Source organism: Podarcis liolepis (assembly GCF_965112155.1).
Source record: "Podarcis liolepis genome assembly, chromosome: 14".
NCBI classification, from domain to species: domain Eukaryota; kingdom Metazoa; phylum Chordata; class Lepidosauria; order Squamata; family Lacertidae; genus Podarcis; species Podarcis liolepis.
Genome location: NC_139569.1, coordinates 25,378,738 through 25,398,263, shown reverse-complemented (window position 1 = coordinate 25,398,263; position 19,526 = coordinate 25,378,738). Strand labels below are relative to the sequence as shown.

Genomic DNA, 19,526 nt, shown 5'->3' with positions numbered 1-19,526 from the left:
CACATGCTCACTCTGTGCTTTGTATATGCTCCCTTGTTGCCTTTGCTTCCTTCTGCTCTCTTCATTAGTGCCAGCAGCCTTCCTTACCACCCTGCCCAGGATGTCCCACTTCCTGGTTCTGGCTGGGTCTGAGCAATGGAGAGCCCTGACCCTTAGAAATAGGAATCTCTCATACACACATGCGCGTATGTTTGCAAAAGCAGCCATCCTCATAAAGAATTGAAATCCTCTGTGTGCTTCTGGGCGCGTGCAGAGTGCCTATTCTACTAGCGGGGGGAGTGTTTGGGAAGGGGAAATCAGCGAGCCCCGTCCTCCTGGCTGTTGGTCCCGGCAGGGCAGGGCAGGGCAGGGACCCGGATCTGGGGCGGAGGCGTGTGCCAGGTGGGGCAGCAGCGCCCGGGAAGGCGGTAGCGTGGCAGGTCCGGCTCCTCCCTGCGCTGAACCTGCCGGAATGGAGCCGGGGCGTCGGGCTTGCGGGGGTCTTGGCTGTGGTCGCGGCCCCTGGAACAAATGAGGAGGAGGATGCCCGGAACCCGCGGCAAGAGCAGTCATGCGCCACTCTCCGGAGCAACAGCCCCGACGGGGCACCCGCGGACCGCGTCTGCTCCTCCTCCTCCTCGGCGCCCTGCTAGCCCAGGTAAGGCTGAGTGGGGCGTGGGGTGTCGCCTCCTAAGATGTGATGCCCACCAGCCCCAGCCGAGCCCAGCTGCAGGAATGGAGCGGATCCTAAGCCCAGGGCTGGTGGGAGATGCTGTCGGGATGCCCAAGGCTTCCCCCAGTAGGGCGTTGGGACAGACCCCCCCCCCCTCTCCCCGCCGTGGGCTGACTCGACCCACTGGGAAGCCCGCGGAGCAATCAACCCCCGCCCCCCAAAAAAAACCATTCAGCGCTCTCCTGAGTGCCGGAACCCTTGAAGACAACAGGGGACGGCTTTCTTTCCTACTTCCCTAAGTCTTCTTTTCCTGAAGCAGAGCATGATGCCGGCCCCGCCAAGGCGCTAGTCCTTCGCGAGGACAAAAAGAAAAGTGGGGCGTGGAAATGGGGCGCTTTCAGACAGCAGGGTGGGGGACTGAGGAGAAGGCTGGCTTTTTCCTCCTGGTCCCGAGGAGGAGGAGGAGGAGGAGAAGGAGAAGGAGAAGGAGAAGGAAGACTGTCGCTCTCCCCTCCACCGCCGTGTTTGCTAAGCTGTTTGCCCAAAGGGTGCGCCCGGCTGGAGTTGGCGGGCGGGCGCAGCAGGTGAGCTGGCGCAAGTCCGGCTGTTGCCCTCCAGGAATGCGCCCGAATGTGGCCGGTCCGCTCCTGCAGGGGTTTCTCTGGCAGACCCGGAAGAGGGGCGGGGTCGTGGGGTTAGACAAATGTCACACAAACAAACCACGTTATTGTTCCTTTCCCCGAGAAAGCGTGGGAACTCGTTTCTTCAGGTATCTTGGGAGTAAGCCTTCTGGATCAGCCCATGGCGCATCTAGTCCAGCCTCTTGTTCTCACAGGGGCCAACCTGATGCCCCAATGGGAAACCCCTAAGCAGGAGCTCAGCACAAGGGCCCTCTCCCCTCCTGTACTTTCCAGCAGCTGAAGCATTGCTGCCTCTGACCAAGGAGGCTGGGAATAGCCACTCTGGCTACTAGCCATTGATAGCCCTCCATGGATTTCTCCAATCCTCTTTAAAGCCATCTATGCCATCCTCTTTTAAAGCCCATCTGCCTCCTGCAGGAGCAGGTTCCAAGGCTTAACTGTGCTCCATGCTTCTCTGAGTGGCATAGGAGCTCTTCAGAAATATGGGGTGGATGTGATCTTTAGGGCACACATCACTGGGTGCCATCCAGTGCTCCCCACAGGGTCCCCTTTCCTCCCCACTCCCCATTTTGGCTGGCAAAGCTAGGTCCTCTCTTTTACTTCTGGAAGAAGGTTTAGGGTTATAAAGGCCAGGACTAGCCGCCTGAGAAACAGTTTCTACGCAAATGCAATTCTGGTTCTAAACGCAGCATAAGGGGTCTCTATAGTATAGTGTATTTTAAAATGGGGTTTTAGAGTTTTTAGGGGGTTTTGAAAGTTTTATGTAGTTTTAATGTAGTTTTTATGTAGTTTTATGTACCGGTAGTTTTTCCATTTAATTGCTCTGCATGGGACAATGACAATAAAGATATCATATATCGTATACCTGGGAAGGCTCTGCTGCCAGGGTTGGAGGCTGCAGGCAGGACCACCATGAGACTCAAATCAAGCTTCGAGAAGACCATTGGCCCATCTAGTTCAGGACTGCCTACACTGACTGGCAGCAGCAGCAGCAGCAGGTCTTGGGGGAAGACTTTCCCCAGCCCTTCCTGCAGATGCCATGAGGGAACTGAACCTGGGAGATTCTGCATGCCAAGCACATGTTCTGCTCCTGAGCAGAGGCCCTTGGCTTGAGCTGCCTTAGACTGAGTCGTAGAATCACAGAAGAGCTGGAAGGGACCCAAAGGGTCATCTGGTCCAGCCTACCACCATGCACTGAGTCAGCCACCTAGTTGGCTCTGCAGTGCTGTCTGGTACCTGTTGAGATGGGGCTGCTGAGTTCTACTAGGGTAACCCTGATAGGAAGGAAGAGGTGGAAGCTGGCAGCACAGGACCAGCCTCTGGAGCGACTGTGCACAAGAAGGCAGGAAAAGGACCTTGCTGTGGCTCTGTGTTCCAAACTCACCCCACTTCATCTCTTCTGGGCCTGCCCCCCCCCCCAGTGTCTTGCTGGCAGCACATCCACTGTTGCGGAAACGCTGCTCTTCGTGTCAACCCTTGACGGGAACCTCCACGCAGTGAGCAGAAAGACAGGAGATGTCAAGTGGACCCTGAAGGATGGTGAGTAGCAGCAGAAACCCATGGATGCTGGGGTGGGGTTTTGCACTGGCTAGGTGCCTTTCACCTTGCTGGGCTGGGCATAATAATAACAATAATAATAATAATCTGAGTAAGCACCCCTCCACTTTCTTCTTCCAGATCCACCTCTGCAGGTGCCGGATTACATGGCAGAGTGAGTGTAGCCTCCTGCAGGAAAAGGTCTGGGGTGCTTTCCCCTTGGTAGGAACAGCTGTCTTCCCAGTCCACAGCCCAACTCCCAAAGGCTTCAGCAAGCCAGCCAGATGGGTTCCCAGTTTCGTCTGGAGGTGACAGCCAAAAGCATCCTCTTTCCATGCCCTAAGAGTAACCCGGATGTAGTTAGTTTGTACATCCCACCTGCCTGGCCTGTTTCCAAGATGCAGTCCCAGATGTTGTAGGACAAGAATAAGGAACCCTTTTCAGCCCAAAAGCCATTTTCCCTTCGGGGCAACCCTCTGGCAGATGCTCTTCTGTGGTGGGCAGAGCCATAGGCAAGAGTGGGCGTGGCAAGAAATGCAGATTTCATATCTGGGCACTAGGTTAGTTGCTACACACTCACACCATTCTATCTTCCATCCAGGCAAGGGAAAGGCATTATCAGGGTTCAAGTCTGGTAAGGAAGAGTGGGAAGCAGGGCTGGTGGGGGTGTGGCCTTGGGATAGGAGGTGTGGCCTGGGGAGAGTGGGATGGAGAGGCTTGGGAGGCCACATTTGGCCCCTGGGCAAGAGGTTCCCCACCCCTGGTGTCAGAGGCAGAAGAAAGAGACAGAGAGGTGGGGTAAAAGGTTTGGAAATGGTACTTAAACCATCAGGGAAAATAAGAGGGCAGTTACAGCTCCAGGGGTCCAGACAACGGCTGTGAGAATCAGCTCTGTGAAATCTGCACAAATGCTGGGATTTTTAAAATGAATGAATGAATGGGAAAGCATGAGCTTTTCCCGATGCCAAATTCTTCTCTGGGTGCCAAGTTCAGACTGGGGTCCTGGCAGAGGGCTCTGGGATGCATTGCCTGCTGGCTGGTGGTATGTGAATCGGTGGAGGGGTGTGTGTGGATCCCCTGAGTTGTAATTCTGAGCGTAGCAAAGTAGCCACTTGCCCAAAGGGGCAGGGAGCACTTTTGCCCAGAGGAAGAGGAGCAGCAGCAACAACTGAGCAGCTGTTGTCTTTCGCCTGTGTTCCTGGCTCAGGCCAGCATTTCTTCCAGACCCAAATGATGGCAGCTTGTATGTCCTGGGAGGCAAGAACAAGGAAGGCCTTATGGTGAGTGGCCTGGGAGCAGCGGAGGGAGGCTGGGTGGCTCTAGGGGAGGCAGGCTGGCTTTCTAGAACAGGAGGGCCCCCTCAAAGTAAGGGGAGGTGGCCCTGGGCTGCCTTTTTACTCTTAGCCCATCTGTCTCTGCTACAGAAGCTGCCTTTCACCATCCCTGAGCTGGTCCAGTCTTCTCCTTGCCGAAGTTCCGATGGGATTCTCTACACAGGTATAAGCTGGTGGGATGCGTGGGGCAGCTGTGAGTCAGGGAATGATGATGATGATAACTACTAAAAATTCTGTACCACTTAATATATAAAATATATCTCTAAGTGGTGTACGGAGAACTAAAGCAACAGCAGTCAACTTCCACAACAATTAGGATCCTAGTTAGTTTCTGGATGGCGGAGCAAGTATGTGAAGCAGAGGGTATTGTGGAGCCTGTTTGCATTTTGAATCAGAGTGCCTCTGAGTACGTGTGAAGTTCCTTTCCCTCACCAATGAAGGACTGTAGGAAGTCATCAGAACAATCATCCTAGAGGTTTTATTTACAATGAAGTGGTGTACACAGTTTTATCAAATAAATTCCAGTGGGGGGGGATTACCTGGAGGGGGTGGAGCTGAGAGACAAGGGGGTGGCAGACAGATGCTCTTTTCACACTTTGAAAAGCTGGCATCACTGGATCAAACTCATCAGGTTTTCTTGAATTATAATTAAACAAATCTGTTTTAACTGGATTTTGAATCAATGTGCCATTAATAGTTCCTGTTTTGAATTTTATTGTGTTGTTATCTTCCTTGGTGGGTCATGCAAACCACTATTCTGAATAATGCTTTTTATACTGCAGCGTAGGAGGCATTGGGGATGAGTTTAGGGAACCAAGGGGGCAGTAGCCCAGAAAAATTCAGGAACCACTGAAATAAACAAATAGATTTCTTAAGTGAGAAGGAGATTTGATCCCCAGCACTTTTCAGTTTAGAAATAAGGCATGAGCTTGTGTGGGCCACTGTGCACATTCAGATATAATGAGTCGGATTATGCCGAAAGTGCCACTCACCCATTTATGGGATGGCTGGTCCCTGCTCCTGCCAACCTAGCAGTTCAAAACCATGTCGAAGTGCGAGTAGATAAATAGGTACCGCTCCGGCGGGAAGGTAAACGGCATTTCCGTGCGCTGCTCTGGTTCGCCAGAAGCGGCTTAGTCATGCTGGCCACATGACCCGGAAGCTGTACGCTGGCTCCTTCGGCCAATAAAGCGAGATGAGCGCCACAACCCCAGAGTCGTCCGCGACTGGACCTAATGGTCAGGGGTCCCTTTACCTTTACCTGCAATGGGTACCAAGCAAAAATCCCTCTCCCCACTGCAATTTCCCCAGGGAAAAAAGAGGACACGTGGTTTGTTGTGGATCCAGCATCTGGGAAGAAGCAGACCACACTGTCTACTGAGGCTTGGGATGGTCTGTGCCCCCAAACTCCACTGCTCTACATTGGACGCACTCGTAAGTCTGGGTTCCCTTTTTGGCTTGTAAACGTAATAGTTTATTGCAGGAGGGAGCAGGAACTCCCTTCTTGGCTCCTGAGCAGAATCCCACAGGAAGCAGATACCCACACCATTTGCCCAACGCTGGTGCGGTCAAGAACCTGCGGGCCTTGAGTGTGCCTTGCTCCTGGAAGTGGGTGGTGGGTGGGATGTGACAGGCTCTGTGACCACACCAGGTTTTTTCCACCTGCAGAGTACATCATCACCATGTATGACACCAAGTCCCGCCACCTGCGCTGGAACGCCACCTACCTTGAATACTCTGTCCCGTTTCAGGACCAGAACAATGACTACGGTGGGTAACTGGAGAGGCAAAAGGGAAGGGCCCTGGCTGGGCAGGTGATGTGGCTCTACCCATGGGCGTAGCCAGGATTGTTAGGGAGTAGCCAAAGTTGCTGAGCTTCTTTTAGAATATTGCCCCTTCCCCCCAAGTTTTTGAGCTTTTGGGGGGAAGCCATGAGTAAATACAGTCACACCTTGGGTTACAGACACTTCAGGTTGCGTTTTTTGGGGTTGCGGACCACCGAAACCCGGAAGTTCCGGAATGGGTTACTTCAAGGTTTCAGCAGTCACACATGCGCAGAAGCGCTAAATCGCATTTTGCGCATGCGCAGAAATGTCGAATTGCAACCGTGCATGCGCAGATGCGCTGCTGCAGGTTGCGGACACTGCGGGTTGCAAACGTGCATGGATTACATTCGCAACCCAAGCGTCCACTATATACCCCCAAAAGAGGACATTGCAGGCAGCAGGCTTTCATTGGAGGGAGGGAGGCTTCTGCTGGGGGAGGCAGAACCTCAGCTAATTGACTGCTTTCTATGCTTTTCAAGATTTTTTGTGGATCTAGGGGGTGCAGCTCCCCCCACCCATAGCTCCCCCCATGCTCCACCCCACCCTCAACTTTCTTTCACAGCTGGGTTTGCAAAGAGAAGGTTGGCATTGCTTCAAGTGCCCCACAAGTGACCCTCCTCAACCCCCTCTTTTTATCCTGCACCCTTGAGCATTTCCACCACCACAGCACCAATGGGACACAGCTCACATGCCCTCCACCATCCTAAGAAAACCCATTAATCCCGTTTTTATTTGATTTTATTGTTTGGTAGATTTACAAAAAGAGAAAGACACACGAATACATAAATTAAAAAAAAGGGGTGAGATTAGACGTGGATGCACAAAGCATTTAAAAAAACAAAACAAAAACAAGACTCCTTGCACTCTGCTCCCCCTTTCTTCCCAACCAGGGTGGCCCTGCCCTCTGCCTGCCCCTCTGAGCTGGGACATCATGCTGGGCTGGGCCTCAGTGACAGCAACCTCTCCTCCTCCTCTCCAGCAGCCGCTATAAGCTGCCCAAGGGAAGAGGCTGGCGGCAGCAGCAGCCATGGAGAGGCAGTGGGATGCTTCATCACAGCTGCTACTGCCATCGCTCAGGGCAAGCTCTGGCTCATCCTCTTCCTGGAGCTCAGTGGCAGCGTTGCTGGGAGGAGGGAAATAGGGATATTATTGGATCAAATCAGAAGCTGGGATTGCTTTCATAATTCCAGGACTGTCCCTGGACAGTCAGGACACTTGGAGGGTATGCAACATAGAGCCTTGTGGCACATTAAAGACAACCTTTTCTTCTTGCATCATAAATGTGCACGGACTGCAGACCATTTTACCAGATGCACCAGGAACTACCCTTCTGGAAAGCGAGATAACATTGTTCAGGGAAGCCACTTACTGGTTTTCCTTAACCTTCACCCTCTGCCCAGAAATGGCCCACTTTGCCTCCAGTGGAGACGGCCTGCTGGTGACGGTTGGCAAGGAGAGTGGGCAGGTGCTGTGGATGCAGGACTACGGCTCCCCTGTGGTTGGTGTGTACACCTGGCGCCAGGACAGCTTGCGGCGGATGCCCTACCTCAACGTTGCCGTGGAGAGTCTGCGCTACCTCGTCCTGCGCTCCCAAGACACTCATTTCTTCATCCACTGGAACTACCAGTCCACCAAGGACTTCACCGCCAAGACTCGGCTGCTGTGGGTATTTGGGGGGGTGGGATGTTCTGTGGCAATGAGTTCCGCAGACTTAATCCACAGCAAGCAGGAGACTGCTCAGGTTGTGCTGGCAAGTTCTCTGCTAGAATGTTGAGCTTCTACGGTGTGACTGATGTGCACCCTCTCCACCCCACTTCCCAATTTTCTAGGCCAACGCTGTACGTGGGCAAGTACGCTGCAGGTTTCTACGCCTTGACGTCCTTGGTGCACGAGGGCACAGCTCTTGTTGTGAGTGCCTCTTCACCCCTTGGGTGGCCCTGGGCAGGTGGAGGAGGAGCAGGGTGCTCACAGAACCTTTTTTTGTGTGTGTGTCCCAACCTGCTACAGCCTCAGGGGCTGACACTGGCCCGCAGCAGTGGCCCCACCACGGAAGACGTGACGATCCAGAAGTCCGGCGAGTGCGAGATCACGCCCAGCACGAGCGTCAAGTACCCGCAGGGCAGCATCACCATCCCCCACAGCCAGTGGCTTCTTATCGGTGGGTCCCCTTCCTCCCTAAACAGGCAGGCAGGCACACACACACACACACACACACACACACACACACTGAAGCTTTGCCCCCTCCTTTTTAAAATTTTGCTCTGCATACAAAAGAAATGGGGAAGGGATGATACCTCCCAATTTGGGAACCACTGCTATGGCTCCAGGATGCCCCCTCAAGCAGCAGCAACGTGACTCCATTGGGCAAGCATTTCAGATTGGATTGCTGATCAGAAGGTTGGCGGTTCAAATCCGCACAACGGGGTGAGCTCCTGTTGCTCTGTCCCAGCTTCTGCCAACCTAGCAGTTCAAAAGCACGCCAGTGCAAGTAGATAAATAGGTATCACTGTGGCGGGAAGGTAAACGGTGTTTCCGTGTGCTCTGGTTTCCGTCACGGTGTCCTGTTGTGCCAGAAGTGGTTTAGTCATGCTGGCCATGTGACCCGGAAAGCTGTCTGCAGACAAATGCCAGCTCCCTCGGCCTGAAAGTGAGATGAGCGCCTTTGTCAGGAATGTATAACTTGCTGTTGAGATGGAACACTCAGGATGAAACAGTGAAATCAGCTATGATTAAATGGGCACAAGATGTTGGACATAACATAATGATGGCTGACTGGGAACAGTTATGGACCAGAGGTATGAAATTTATGACATGTAATTCTCTAAGAGAAAATTTAATGAAAATGATTTATAGGTGGTACATGACACCAGTTAAGCTTGAAAAAATCTACCATTTGCCCGATAATAAATGTTGGAAATGTAAGGAGACTGAAGGTACATTCTTTCACCTTTGGTGGACATGCCCAAGGATTAAGACATTCTGGGAGATGATTTATAATGAAATGAAAAAGGTATTTAAATATTGTTTTCTGAAGAAACCAGAGGCCTTTCTCCTGGGCATGGTCGGCCAATTGGTGTTAAAGAAGGATAGAACTTTTTTTATGTATGCAACAACAGCAGCAAGAATACTCATCGCGAAGTATTGGAAGACACAAGATTTACCCACCAGGGAAGAATGGCAGATGAAGTTGATGGACTACATGGAATTGGCAGAAATGACTGGCAGAATCCGAGACCAGGGAGAGGAGTGGGTGGAAGAAGACTGGAAAAAGTTTAAAGACTATTTACAGAAATACTGTAAAATTAATGAATGTTAGAAAAATTTTGGAATGAAGTTATATGGCTTTAGTAGAAATGTTATAAGGAATTAAGTATAAATAGATTAATAGAGCATTAAAGGAAAAAATAAGGTTAGAATGTGTTAAGACAATTATAGGATAGAAAACAGAGGAAGATGGAAAGAAATTGCTGAAACAATTAATAGAAGTGGAATACAAAAAGGGAGGTGTGAGGAGGTCGTGGAAATTAGTGAAAGAAAGATAAGATATTGAAAATGGACTGTGTTTTAAATGGTTTTTGTTTTGTTTTGTTAGTTGAATGTTAGTGTTTTGCAGTGTGTGTTTTTTGTATTGTATTGTATTGTTGTATGTTTTTTTCTTTTTTGGTTTTTTGTAGTGTTGTGTTCAATTTGTTGGAAAACTAATAAATATTATTATAAAATAAAAAAAAGAAAGTGAGATGAGCGCCGTAACCCCATAGTCGCCTTTGACTGGACTTAATGATCCAGGGGTCCCTTACATTTTTATCTTTACCTGCAGAACCACAAATAAAGCAGAATGTTTTATTTCCCTGCAGGGCACCACGAATTGCCACCCGTGGTCCACACCACCATGCTGAGGGCTTTCCCCCAGACTCTGCGGAGGAGCCCAGAGGTCATCCTGTCCCACAGCTCCTCTCCCAGGACCCTCTTTGACGATGTGAGCGGAGCAAGGGTGGGGTGTGTGTGTGTGTGTGTGCGCGCACACACACACGCTAAAGCTGCTTCTGTGATAGAGAATGGAGTGTGTGTGCTTGGACAGGGTGGGGGTCTGGATGGCGAGAGGGGATGCTCCAGAAGGCAGGCTTGCCAAGGGTGTCTGTGTGCCTAATATGTAGGTACAGGGGTATGTTTTGCTTATCATTATTTATGGCTTTTGCCTGTTTCAGTTCCTGGCCTCACATAGCCAGAGAGCACATGATGAGGATAGCTGGCACAGTGCAGACCCCCGCTTGGAGATGGAGCAAACAGAGATTTACCCTGGGTTCAGCCGCTTGGAGCTGGCGACGGCTGGTGTGGCTGCTGTGTTCCTGGGCGGGGGGCTCTTCTTCCTCCTTCTTTGGGTGAGTGGGCTTTGGTCTTTTTCCCCTTTGGGGGGCGCTTTGGGAAGTACTGTTCACCCCCCCCACACACACACAGCAGTGAGTCCTGGCTCTCTAGTCCTGCCTAGGCCACCCACTTTTCTGCCCTGAGATCAGCCCTCAGCTTCAAAGAAGAACGTGCTTCTTTGTTAAACTATGGAACTCACTCCTGCAGGAAGTGGCGATGGGCACAGACTTGGGTGGCTTTAAAGGAGGATGTGACAAATCCATAGTCCTGAGGGCTATCTCTCGGTGGCTACTAGGCTTGAGGGCTATGCTGTACCTCCATGGTCACAGGCACTAATGGCTCTGGATACCAGTTGCAGGAGGGGGGAGAGAGTGCTCTTGTGCTTGAATCCTGTTTGTGGGTTTCCCGCAGGCATCTTGGTGGCCCCTGTGAGAACAGGACACTGGTCTAGATGGGCCATTGGCCTGATCCAACAGAGCTCTTATTATGTTCTTATATTAACCTGCCCCCTGCGCCATGATGGGAAGGGAACCTGCTGTCTGCACAGCAATGAGGACTAGTAACTTTGGAATGCTAAATCCTGCCTCGGAGGTCAAATCCCAATGCCTGTGTACTCTGTGGCAGGGTCTAGGCAGCCCAGGATCCAGGTAGCCCTCCCACTTCCATCCTGGGGAAGGGGCTAAAGACATGGGTGATGTGTTTCATTCCTGAAGGAGTGTCTCCACCCCCATCATTCTGCCCAGACGCTGAGGGCCAGTGCCGAGGGCCTTCTGGTGGTTCCCTCACTGCGAGAAGCAAAGCTACAGGGAACCAGGAAGAGGGCCTTTTCAGTAGTGGCACCCACCCTGTGGAACGCCCTCCCACCAGATGTCAAAAAGATAAACAACTGCCTGACATTTAGAAGACATCTGATGGCAGCCCTGTTCAGGGAAATTTTTTATGTGTGACATTTTATGTATTTTCAATCTTTGTTGGAAGCTACCCAGAGTGGCTGGGGAAACCCAGCCAGGTGGGCGGGGTACAAATAATAATAATTATTAATAATAATAATTCTTATCTCCCACCCAGCAAATGCAACAGCAACAGAACCAAGAGCAGCAGCGTCAGCAGCTGGAGGAGAAGTTGCAGCTCCTGCGACAGGAGCAAGGCATGGGGCGGCCCCCTGCCAGTCACAGCTCTGGGGAGCATCCCCCCACAGCCTCCAGGGATTCACCAGGAATAACTCCAGACCAGAGTTTGGGCCCTTCTTCTTCTTCTGAATGGATGGATGGGGAGATGAGCCAGAGTCTTCTTGTCAGAAGCAGCAGCCCAGGTTGGTGTGGTCAAAGTCCTGGTGCAGCCAAGGTTTTCATTTTGCTTTTTTGGGGGGGAGGTACTGAGCTCCCTCAGCAAGGTGGGATTCAGGCAACACCTGGCATTCTGAGCCTGGAGTGGCCTCCACCTGCCCTTCTGAGCATCAGCCGCTCTCCCTCTCTCCTCGCAGCGGGTGCTGACCTAGAAACCATCCAGGTGGGGAAGATCTCCTTCAATCCCAAAGATGTCCTGGGCCGTGGGGCAGGGGGCACCTTTGTCTTCAGGTAAGAGGTGCCTGGGTGAACCCGGAACAGAAGGATCTGCCTTCTCCTGGAAGGTCCGCAACTCGGTGGCAGAGAAGACATGCAGAAGGATCTTGGTTTAGTCCCCAACAACTCCAGGTAGGGCTGGGAGACAATCCTTTCTGAAACACTAGAGAGCTGCTGCCAGTCAGTGTTAACAATACTGGGCTACGTAGAGCAATGGTCTGACTCTTTATAAGCTTCCTATGTCCTGAGCCAGAGTGTTGGTCCATCTAGCTCAGCATTGTCTACACGGACTGGCAGCTGCTCTCCAGGATTTCAGACAGGATTGTCTCCCAGCCCTACCTGGGGATTGAACCCGGGGATTTTCGGAATGCAATGCAGGTGCTGGCTGTTTCGCTACCATTTCCCTTTGCTCTGTGACTGATCTCCAAGCAGAGACGGAGCAAGAGCTCAGCAGGGCATCTCTGAAGGTGTTGCCTTCTGGGAGAGTTGGGAGATTTATTGAGAGAGAGCTTTAGCAGCAGTGGCGTAGCGTGGGGGTGCAGGGGGTTCCGGCCGCACCGGGCGCAACATCTGGGGGGGGCGCTCGCACTCGCAGCTCTCTGCCCCCTGCTAAAATCCACGGGTTAGAGGACGCAAATTACTTGCCTTGCCCCAGGTGCTGACAACCCACGCTACGCCACTGTTTGGCAGAAGAGAAGGGGAGTGGTCCAACCTGCAAGCGCAGACCAATGTCCAAGAAGGCTTCCTCCCAAGACACCTGGAGCCCAGGGAGATATCCAGAGAGGGAGCTGTCCTTGCACCTGGGAGTTTCCAGCCCTGGGGTCTAGGTGCAACTGACTGGGCGCAGCTGAGCCAACCTGGCTGGCCGAGCCATGGACCGCTTCTTTCCTCTCCCTCGCAAGGGGTCACTTTGATGGGCGCCAAGTGGCAGTGAAGCGCCTGCTTCCCGAGTGCATCCACCTGGCGGATCGGGAGGTGCAGCTGCTGCGCGAGTCAGACGAACACCCCAACGTGGTGCGCTACTTCTGCACAGAGATGGACAGGCAGTTCCACTACATCGCCATCGAGCTGTGCTCTGCCACGCTGCAGGAGGTGAGCTGTGGGGAGGAAGAGGGGTGTGGGGAGGAGAGGGCTATTGATGACTCCTAGCCTGGATGGCTATGCTCTGCCTCCACAGTCGGAGGCAGACATGCTTCTCAATACCAGTTCTGGGCACATGCAGGGGGCCCCTGGCTGTCCTTTGCATCTGGGCATCTTTGCCACACATGGCCTGGATGATGATAGTGATGGTGATAACAACAACAACAATTTATTACTTATGCTCCGCCCACCCATCTGGCCAGGCCTCCCCAGCCACTCTGGGTGGCTCCCAACAGAACATTAAAAACACAATAAAACATCAAACATTAAAAACTTTCCTAAACAGGGCTGCCTTCAGATGTCTTCTAAAAGTCAGATAGTTGTTTATATGCTTGACATCTGATGGGAGGATGTTCCACAGGGCAGGCGCCACTACCGAGAAGGCCCTTTGCCTGGTTCTCTGTAACCTCACTTTTCACAGTGAGGCAACCGCCAGAAGGTCCTTGGCATTGGACCTCAGTGTCTGGGCTGAACGATGGGGGTGGAGATGCTCCTTCAGGTATACTGGGCCAAGGCTGTTTAGGGCTTTAATGATCAGCTCGGAAACGTATTGCGAGCCAATGTAGGTCTTTAAGGACTGGTGTTATATGGTCTTGGCGGCTGCTCCCAGTCACCAGTCTAGCTGGATTCTGGATTAGTTGTAGTTTCTGGGTCACCTTCAAAGGTAGCCCCACTACAGACACAGCAGGATGATGGGAACTTCATCTCCATTCATCCTCTGGAGTAATGAGAACTGAGGTGCTCCCACTGCCCAAGGCCAGTTGGATGGGCTCCTTCTGTTCTCTTTTTGTGATGGTATCTTGGGGGACTTAACCACACACACACACAGGTGTCATCTTGCACTGGTTGGATAGCTCAGTTGGTAAAGCATGAGATTCTTTATCTCAGGGCTGTGGGTTTGAGCTCCATGTTGGGCAAAAAGATTCCTTTTTGCTAACAATACAAAGGAAAACCCTGCTTGCTGGCCATATTAGAAATATACTTTTTGACTTGTAGCCCTACCAACAAAAATATTTGGGATGGGACAGGGGAGCAGAGGTTAAAAGTGGTGTCCCTTTTAAAAGCCCAAGTCTGTATACTGAAAAGCAAACTTTGAGGAAACTGTGAGTACATGGCTTGCTTTGCTTTTTCAAGTTCTCTGGTTGCAATTTGAGTCCCTTCAAAATGTTATTTGTTTGGTTTGTAAGGAATGGGTTCGTCTCTGTGCTGTGAGTTGGGCAATGCCTTTAAGGTTATCTTTCTGAGACTAAGTTTAATCACATATTTATGATTCGCACAGGGCCCACTGGGCAGGTGGTGGCAGAACTTCCCTCCTTGGCTCCCCAGCGAAGTCATTCTTCCCTCCTCTTTCTGTCCCCCTTTTAGTATGTGGAGAGCCCCACTTTCAACCAGCAAAGTCTGGATCCTGTCTCGCTGCTGCATCAAACCATGTCTGGGTTGGCTCATTTGCACTCCCTCAGCATAGGTAAGGGCAAGCTCCCTACCCGCACACCTGAAGACAGGTGGTGGTGTTCCTAGGTGACCCATCAAAGGGCACAGGAACCTAGAAAGTTGCCTGGTCAACCTAACTCAGTATTGTCTACGCTGACTGGCAGCAGCAGTAGCTCCCCAAGATTTCCGGCAGGAGTCTCTCCCAAACCTACTTAGAGATGCTGTTGGGGATTGAACCTGGGGCTGTACCCAGAGGGCCAGCTGCCTCCCCACTCCATTCGATGAACACTCTGTGTGTCTTCTCAGTCCACCGCGACCTGAAGCCCTGCAACATCCTGATCTCGGCCCCAAACAGCCACGGGAAGATCCGCGCCATCATCTCCGACTTCGGCCTGTGCAAGAAGCTGCAGAGGGGGCGGTGCAGTTTCAGCCTCCGCTCTGGCATTCCGGGCACCGAGGGGTGGATTGCGCCCGAGGTGCTGAGGGAGGACCCAAAGGAGAACCCCGTGAGTAGCATCCACCTGCCCAGGCTCCTGTGTTTACGATGCAGGCAGGGCGAAGCGGCTCGTGCGGAGCGTGAGGTTCTCTGCTGCGGAGTTGGGGGTGCCACAGGCCTGCTGGAGACCTGACCTGGACTGGGATGGGTGGTGGTGGGGAAGCAAAGGGTCTGGCTTTGGGAGCAAAGAAAGAGGCAGTTTCCCCCAGGACTCCTTTTGTCTCTGGCAGACGAGTGCAGTGGACATCTTCTCGGCCGGCTGCATATTTTATTATGTCGTGTCCAGTGGGCAGCATCCCTTTGGAGACGGCTTTCACCGCCAGGCGAACATCCTCACCGGGGCCTACCAGCTGGCGCATCTCCAACAGGAGACACATGGTGAGGAGCATCACCCACTATCATATCTGGGGGGCAGGTGGGCAGGGGGGCACATCTGCTAACAGAGAGGAGCATCCTTGACTCCTCCTCCTTTGTGCATGGAGACAGTTTGACCTACCCTCTGCCCTGCAGGCTTCATTTGCAGCCAAGCTCACCTGGAGGAAAGGTGAGAATGGATCTAGCTATCAGGGTGAAGCTACAGACTGTGATGTCCCTGAACCAAACCTTGCCCCTGCTCTGCAGACTCAGCAGCTGGCTTTAAGCAAGTCGCTCTCAATCTCAGCCCCACCCATCTGCAAAGCGTTGATAATGACCGGGATACCTTGCATGGGTATTGTAAGCTTAACCAGGAATGTATGGGAAGGGCCCAGCTCACTTTCTGCCTGCCCCCTTCCACCCCAGACAACGTCATCGGCCGAGAATTGATAGAAGCCATGATCAGCAGTGACCCCCGTTTGCGTCCGTCGGCCATGCAGGTCCTCCTGCACCCCTTCTTCTGGAGCCACGAGAAGCAGCTGCAGTTCTTTCAGGTGAGTTCCCTAGAAGGTGAGCTGGGGGGTGCAAGCCAGGCAGAAATCCAACAGGTGCAGCACTCTCCTGGTGCTGGCTTCACCGTGCTTGCAAAGCTCGGGGGGCTTTTAACAAACTCCTCTGCGTCTAGGATGTCAGCGACCGCATTGAAAAGGAGCCAGCGGATGGGCCCATTGTCCGTGCACTAGAGACCAGAGGGCAAGTGGTGGTGAGAGACAACTGGCGGACGCATATCTCCATCCCCCTGCAGACAGGTACAGGCTCTGCCTCTAGGGTTCCTCTCTCCCTCCCCACCAGTTCTGACCCACAGGGGGCAGGAGAGAGTCTCCACCCACCACGCAGAACAGTCAAATTATCCTGGAAAAGCAGCTGCAAAGGTGCTCACCTGTGTCATTTCCCTCCCGCAGACCTCAGGAAGTTCCGTACGTACAAAGGCAACTCGGTGCGTGATCTCCTGCGGGCCATGAGGAATAAGGTACCTTGTGTTTCCCCCATTACTCAGGTGTGTCCCTGCCCTAGAGCGGTGATTGCTGGTGGGGCAGAAAGCAAGGAGGCCAACAGGAGGTGGAACCAGAAGCTGTGCAAAGGATATGCCTGTGCAAACATACAGCCAGCCTACAGCCTCCTTTCCGCGGTGGTTCTGTGTGATGTGCCATGGGTGGCCCTTGACTTCCTTTCTCCCTACAGAAACACCATTACCACGAACTGCCCAGCAGCGTCCAGGAAACCCTGGGGGCCATCCCACGCGGATTTGTCCAGTACTTCACGTCCCGCTTCCCCTGCCTCTTGCTGCACACATACCAGGCCATGCGCATTTGTGCCACGGAGAGGCCGTTGCAAGCGTATTACCCCCCTCCGTCATGATGGGACCACGCAGGGACATGCAGGCGGCAAATGGCAGGAAACTGATCTCCTTGGAGGATGGAAGAACTGGCTGTGGGGCCCAGGCTGCCCTGTTACAGAGGGGTGATTTCTTCCATTGGTGAGCGGCGGCATCAGCGTACACCAGCACGCTCTCTGGACCATTTGCAGGACCCAGTTCAGCAAAGCCGCTCCAGGATTCTGCCATCATTGTGTTTTTGGCAAAGCAAATTTCCTGTAGAGCAGAAAGCACCTTTCGGTAGAAGAACAATATACAGAGGTGTTCCTTCTCAATCAGACCACTGGGCCGTTTAGCTCATTATCATCTAGTGACAGGTAGTCACTCTTTGGGGTTTCTTAGCCCTGCCTGAAGATGCCACTGATAAAGCATTTTTCAGGGCTTCATGCAAGAGAGGACTGCTTTATCTTCAAGCAGAGACAGCATAGGTATCAAGGGGAAGTCCCTGTCTCTGCAGTCTGAAGCTACCTCTAAGCTGCCACTGAAGCGAGGGGGCTTTCTGGAGCAGGTTTCAATGCCAGGTTTATTGGGGAGGGGTGCCCACCCTCTCCTACAAAGGCCCATTGGTAGGAGAGGGTGGGCATCTCCCCATCTGCCATGGATGCTTTAGCTGAGATTGCTGCATTGCAGGGGGTTGGACTAGATGACCCTGGGGTCCCTTTCCAACTCTAAGATTCTATTTCTCCCGGGTAAAATGCAAAAGGGCATTGCTGGCAGATAGGGTCATGTATCACCCTGGAAAAGCAGGGGAGGTACCTGAGAGGTAATGGCTGAGATTAAGCCCTGCAATAGTATTTCCTGGGTAGAAGGTGAGAAAAAAATTGTTCCTAGTAGCTGTATTTCAACTGGGGTGGGCCGGGGGGGGGGGTTGGATCTTGGAACAGGTTCTCTGTGCCCTCCAGTTCTCCCTGTAGGAGATCCTTCAGCTCATGGGGGTCCATTACCTGACAAAGGCTGGTGGTGTCAACATGGCTCTGTCAATCTGGCTACTTCCCTCTGACTTCTCACATCAACCACTTGTTAAATTGCTGAGCATACCTGTTCTTGCAACTTGGGTGGCGTTTTATCCTAGCAAGTGACAATTGCTGCAATTTGTAGGTACGCTGGTAGGATGTTTTGCTGGCTCATAATTTACCTCTGAGTGTTTTTGTAATGCAGTGTTTTTAAATAAAAGATTTTTTTGTAAAAGAAACAACAGTATATATTTAAATGTAAAAGCAAAGGAGGCTAGAGTGTTGTGTGTCCCCACCCCCGAGACAGCGGCTTTCTCAGACATTTTGCTTACAGAATCACCTCAATGGCTCGATGTCCAGAGTTTTGGATTACTGCTATTAATTGGATTTCTTACCAGCCCTTCGCCATAAGATACCAGGGTGGCTTAGAGCAAAGTAAACAATCAGTGCTAAAATCATTTTTTAAATTTGCAATGGAAATAACAGGGCACGTCCTATAAACATGCATCTCTGTCACTCAGGCGAAGCTGGTGGTGCTTCAGATGCTATTGGATTCCAATCCTGATTATCCCTGGCCTTTGGATGAGTCAAGACAGATAAAGTACTTTTTCATACAGTATCTAGTTAAACCAGAGGCTTTCAACCTTTTGGGCCCACGGCTCCCTTGACCAACTACATTCTTTCTACGGCACCCCTGTGGGGCTCAGGAGCCCAGTCATGTCACCCCTTGCCTGCAGTCAGCAGCCTCTCACCCTTTTTTTGAACACCCTCCCTTATGCAGTGTTCCCCTCGCCTCCTCTCTTCTCCTTGGGAGTCCTCTGGGCAGCCCCAGCTGCTGCCCCCGGTCTACGAGGTGCCTCTTCACACGGCCCTGCAGGGGCCTGGGAAGCACCCCCTGGCCAGCCCCAGCGGCATCATTCACCTGGGGAGCTTGTAGCCATGGGAGCCTTTGGGAGGCAGAAACACAAAAGGGCATGGGGGGGGGAGAGAGGTACAGAGGCCAGTGTTGCCCACAGCACCCCTGAGCATCATTCAGATGTCAAGGAAATAAACAACTATCTGACTTTTAGAAGACATCTGAAGGCAGTCCTGTTTATGGAAGGTTTTAAGGATTGATGTTTTTATTATGTTTTTAGATATGTTGTAAGCTGCCCAGAGTGGCTGGGGAAACCCAGCTAGATGGGCAGGGTATAAATCTTCTTCTTATTCTTCTTGGCACCCCAGGATACCACAGCACACTGGTTGAAAACCACTGAGTTAAAACTATGGAACTCACTGCCACAAGAGGCAGTGATGGCCACCAATTTGGGTGGCTTTAAAGGAGGATTGGACTAATTCATGGAGGATGAGGCTATCAATGGCTGCTAGCCATAATGGCTATGCTCTGCCTTCACACTCAGAGACAGCAGTGCTTCTGAATACCAGTTGCTGGAAACCCCTGGAGGGGAGAAGGCTCTTGATCAGGAATCCTGTTTCTAGGTTTCCTATTGGAGCATTCCCCCAGGATGCTGGAGGTCTTTGGCCTGATCCAGCAAGCTATTCTTATGTTTTTATTGGCTGCTGTGGCTGCTGGGAGTCTGACAACAGATCTGAAGGGGGCCTGCCCCTGACCTAAGCAACTGTAACCAAAACAATGGCTTATTATTCTCTTTGTGATCACACCTAACTCCATTCCCATTGTTTTTCAAATGAATAATATTGGAGTATAAACAATTATGACCAAATTGTAAATTTCCCTGGTATTCTGATAGCCCAACATTCTTCAAGCTCAAGGTGGCTTACAAAGTTCTCCCTCTCTCCA

The 19,526-nt window shown here is 52.0% G+C and overlaps 1 protein-coding gene across 4 annotated transcripts; it reads left to right on the top strand.

Annotated features, from left to right (window-relative positions):
• The first annotated feature begins 365 nt into the window (after nucleotides 1–365).
• On the top strand, nucleotides 366–17,964 carry ERN2 (endoplasmic reticulum to nucleus signaling 2). Of its 4 annotated transcripts, XR_014518885.1 has the most exons (23): nucleotides 369–637; nucleotides 2,715–2,832; nucleotides 2,971–3,004; nucleotides 4,037–4,109; nucleotides 4,254–4,326; nucleotides 5,475–5,597; nucleotides 5,832–5,933; nucleotides 7,390–7,651; nucleotides 7,819–7,897; nucleotides 7,997–8,147; nucleotides 9,844–9,965; nucleotides 10,195–10,368; nucleotides 11,423–11,666; nucleotides 11,838–11,931; nucleotides 12,819–13,008; nucleotides 14,422–14,521; nucleotides 14,794–14,993; nucleotides 15,214–15,361; nucleotides 15,764–15,891; nucleotides 16,023–16,146; nucleotides 16,300–16,367; nucleotides 16,580–17,308; nucleotides 17,348–17,964. XR_014518885.1 is itself a non-coding variant. In XM_083473958.1 (22 exons), the coding sequence occupies exons 1-22, from the start codon at nucleotides 551–553 to the stop codon at nucleotides 16,754–16,756; spliced, it is 2,871 nt and encodes a 956-aa protein (XP_083330084.1). In that variant the 5' UTR covers nucleotides 369–550; the 3' UTR covers nucleotides 16,757–17,964. The 4 variants fall into 4 exon arrangements, 3 of the variants coding, with proteins under 3 accessions (XP_083330086.1, XP_083330084.1, XP_083330085.1); XM_083473958.1 differs by having other exon boundaries at nucleotides 16,580–17,964; XM_083473959.1 differs by having other exon boundaries at nucleotides 370–637; nucleotides 4,006–4,109; nucleotides 16,580–17,964.
• The last annotated feature ends 1,562 nt before the right edge of the window (nucleotides 17,965–19,526 follow it).

What these genes read in the sequence shown, in the direction of transcription:
- ERN2 (XM_083473958.1), top strand. Translation starts at nt 551, where the DNA reads ATGCGCCACTCTCCGGAGCAACAGCCCCGACGGGGCACCCGCGGACCG. An exon ending in CCAGGACCCTCTTTGACGAT is followed by an intron (nt 9,966 to 10,194) that starts GTGAGCGGAGCA and finishes TGCCTGTTTCAG; the next exon opens with TTCCTGGCCTCACATAGCCA. An exon ending in AGCAGCTGCAGTTCTTTCAG is followed by an intron (nt 15,892 to 16,022) that starts GTGAGTTCCCTA and finishes CTCTGCGTCTAG; the next exon opens with GATGTCAGCGACCGCATTGA.